The sequence below is a fragment of the Plectropomus leopardus genome, unplaced genomic scaffold (assembly GCF_008729295.1).
Source record: "Plectropomus leopardus isolate mb unplaced genomic scaffold, YSFRI_Pleo_2.0 unplaced_scaffold18707, whole genome shotgun sequence".
Classification (NCBI taxonomy): Eukaryota; Metazoa; Chordata; class Actinopteri; order Perciformes; family Serranidae; genus Plectropomus; species Plectropomus leopardus.
In genome coordinates this window covers 1-1,901 of record NW_024620172.1, presented here as the reverse complement: position 1 = coordinate 1,901, position 1,901 = coordinate 1, and the positions used below count along the sequence as shown (strand labels likewise).

Below are 1,901 nucleotides of genomic sequence, written 5' to 3'. Positions count from 1 at the left end.
CTCTCCACAATTTTAGAACCACTGTTGTACATAATCCTTCGAAATTACCTGAAAAATACTTACTTTTCGAAGATTTTTCTCCAACTTAACTCGTGGGTGAATTTTAAAGGTCAACTTTAAAACAGTATGTTACAACTCCTTGTTTGCTGTACACTGTGTAACTGCTGTGCACACTTACACACACACCACACAAACATTGTGAAACAGTCAGTCTGCAGCAGCAGCAGCAGTCTCTCACAGGGTGCTCTCCAGCGTGTTGTAGTTGTCTTTGAAACTCTTGAGCTCCAGAAAGTGTTTGGGCCTCTTGCTGCGCTGGCCGGTGGAGGGCAGGTAGGTGACCTGGATGGTGGAGGGAGTGCTGCGGACAGGAGAGCCCGTCAGGTCCTTGGCCGCAGACTGGTGATGCTGGTCCAGGCTGGTGGAGCTGGAATATGCTTTCACCCTGAGGGAGGGGAGGAGAAAGGGAGGCAAAGGAAAGGGGGATTACTGCAAAACTGTTTACAGTGTATGATAGATGGCAATGCTCACGTATATTAGTGATACAAGTGTGGTAATATTACTGGATATTAATAATGAAACAGCAGCAGTAACAGTCGTAGTAGTAATAATAACAGAGTATTTAAATGTTGATTGTAATGATTTGAAAACAAGATCAGTGTAAGTATGTGCTTCTACAGGAATACAACAGCAGATCTGCTCTTTATAACGTATGACTGGGGTAATAATGAGCGAACATGAGTGCTCTAAAGGCAAGGTGCCACACTACAGCATGAAGCCTACCTGTTACATCAAATCAGTGGAAACTGCATTCAAATTTTACCAGCTCATTTGATGTCTAAGCTGATTTTTTTTGTCACATTAGGAGTATTTTCAGTGGTTAAAACTGAGGAAATCAGTTTGAGTGAATGCATGCACCCGGGCCTGTCCTGTCAGTGTGAGCAATGCAGATTAGAAAACTTGCCCCAACAATGTTACAAAGCAACTTCAAGTCTGGACCAGTGTAAAAGCACTTACACATCGGCCAGTTCGTTGAGAGCTTGCTGGTATTCAAGAAACTCAGCTTCACCAAACACCTGAAACAAAGAGTTAGGAGTCAAACCAGTAATGCTACAACAAAACTTTTTATGTTAAACACACAATGCTCATCCATCAGTTACACACAAAAACCTTTGTACGCACCCCAGTCCCGTGGCGAGCGCTGTCGTAGCCTTCAAGTAAACGGTCAATGAGCGCACTGCGGCTGCTCTTGATCAGAGAATGGGAGTTGCGCAACTCCAGCAGCCAGTTCCTGAAGTTGCGTCCAGTAAACGCACTGGGAGAGCGGCTTATCTCCTGCAGAGGAATTCCTGAGGTCCAAACAGGAAGAAACAAGAAGTGAAGGTTAGAAAGGTGAAACTTTAACACTCCCCAAGGAGAAATCTGGTCACTGCAGGAAAAAAAACCCAAAACACTTTTGCACATCCCTTGATAAATATTTTTACATCCGACACAAAACTATGCAGATTTCTCATTCTGAAACAACTATATTGTACAAATTTATGTTTTTAGTATATTAAAGTAGAATTTTCATATTTTTATTTTAATATTTCTATTGTTTATTTTTGTTCTTGACTATTGCAATACTTTTGCTTTTATTTCCTCTGTATACGTTTTCTGTGTTTTCAATGTATAAACGACAGACTAAAACCAGTTCCTTGTAAGTGTAACCCTACTTGATAATAAATCTTAGTCTAATTCTGAACAGCATTTGGTGAACTCATAGAAAATAATGTACAATAATAATGAATTAATAATGAATACAGTTATGTGGTGAGATGATGAGAAAAATAATGCATGCACCTGCAGAATCAGTAAGTCTGAGCATCACATTTAGTCTCACCTGAGTCACGGATGGCATCCAG

General features: G+C 40.9%; 1 protein-coding gene across 1 annotated transcript; it reads right to left on the bottom strand.

Annotated features, from left to right (window-relative positions):
• Window positions 1-9: 9 nt before the first annotated feature.
• LOC121965127 (protein C1orf43-like) lies at window positions 10-1,898 on the bottom strand (the record flags this gene model as incomplete). The annotated part of the gene is made up of 4 exons (XM_042515289.1): window positions 10-442; window positions 1,015-1,073; window positions 1,180-1,346; window positions 1,880-1,898. Coding segments are annotated over 4 exons (453 nt in total), but the record flags the coding sequence as incomplete, so codon positions are not given.
• Between the last annotated feature and the right edge of the window lie 3 nt (window positions 1,899-1,901).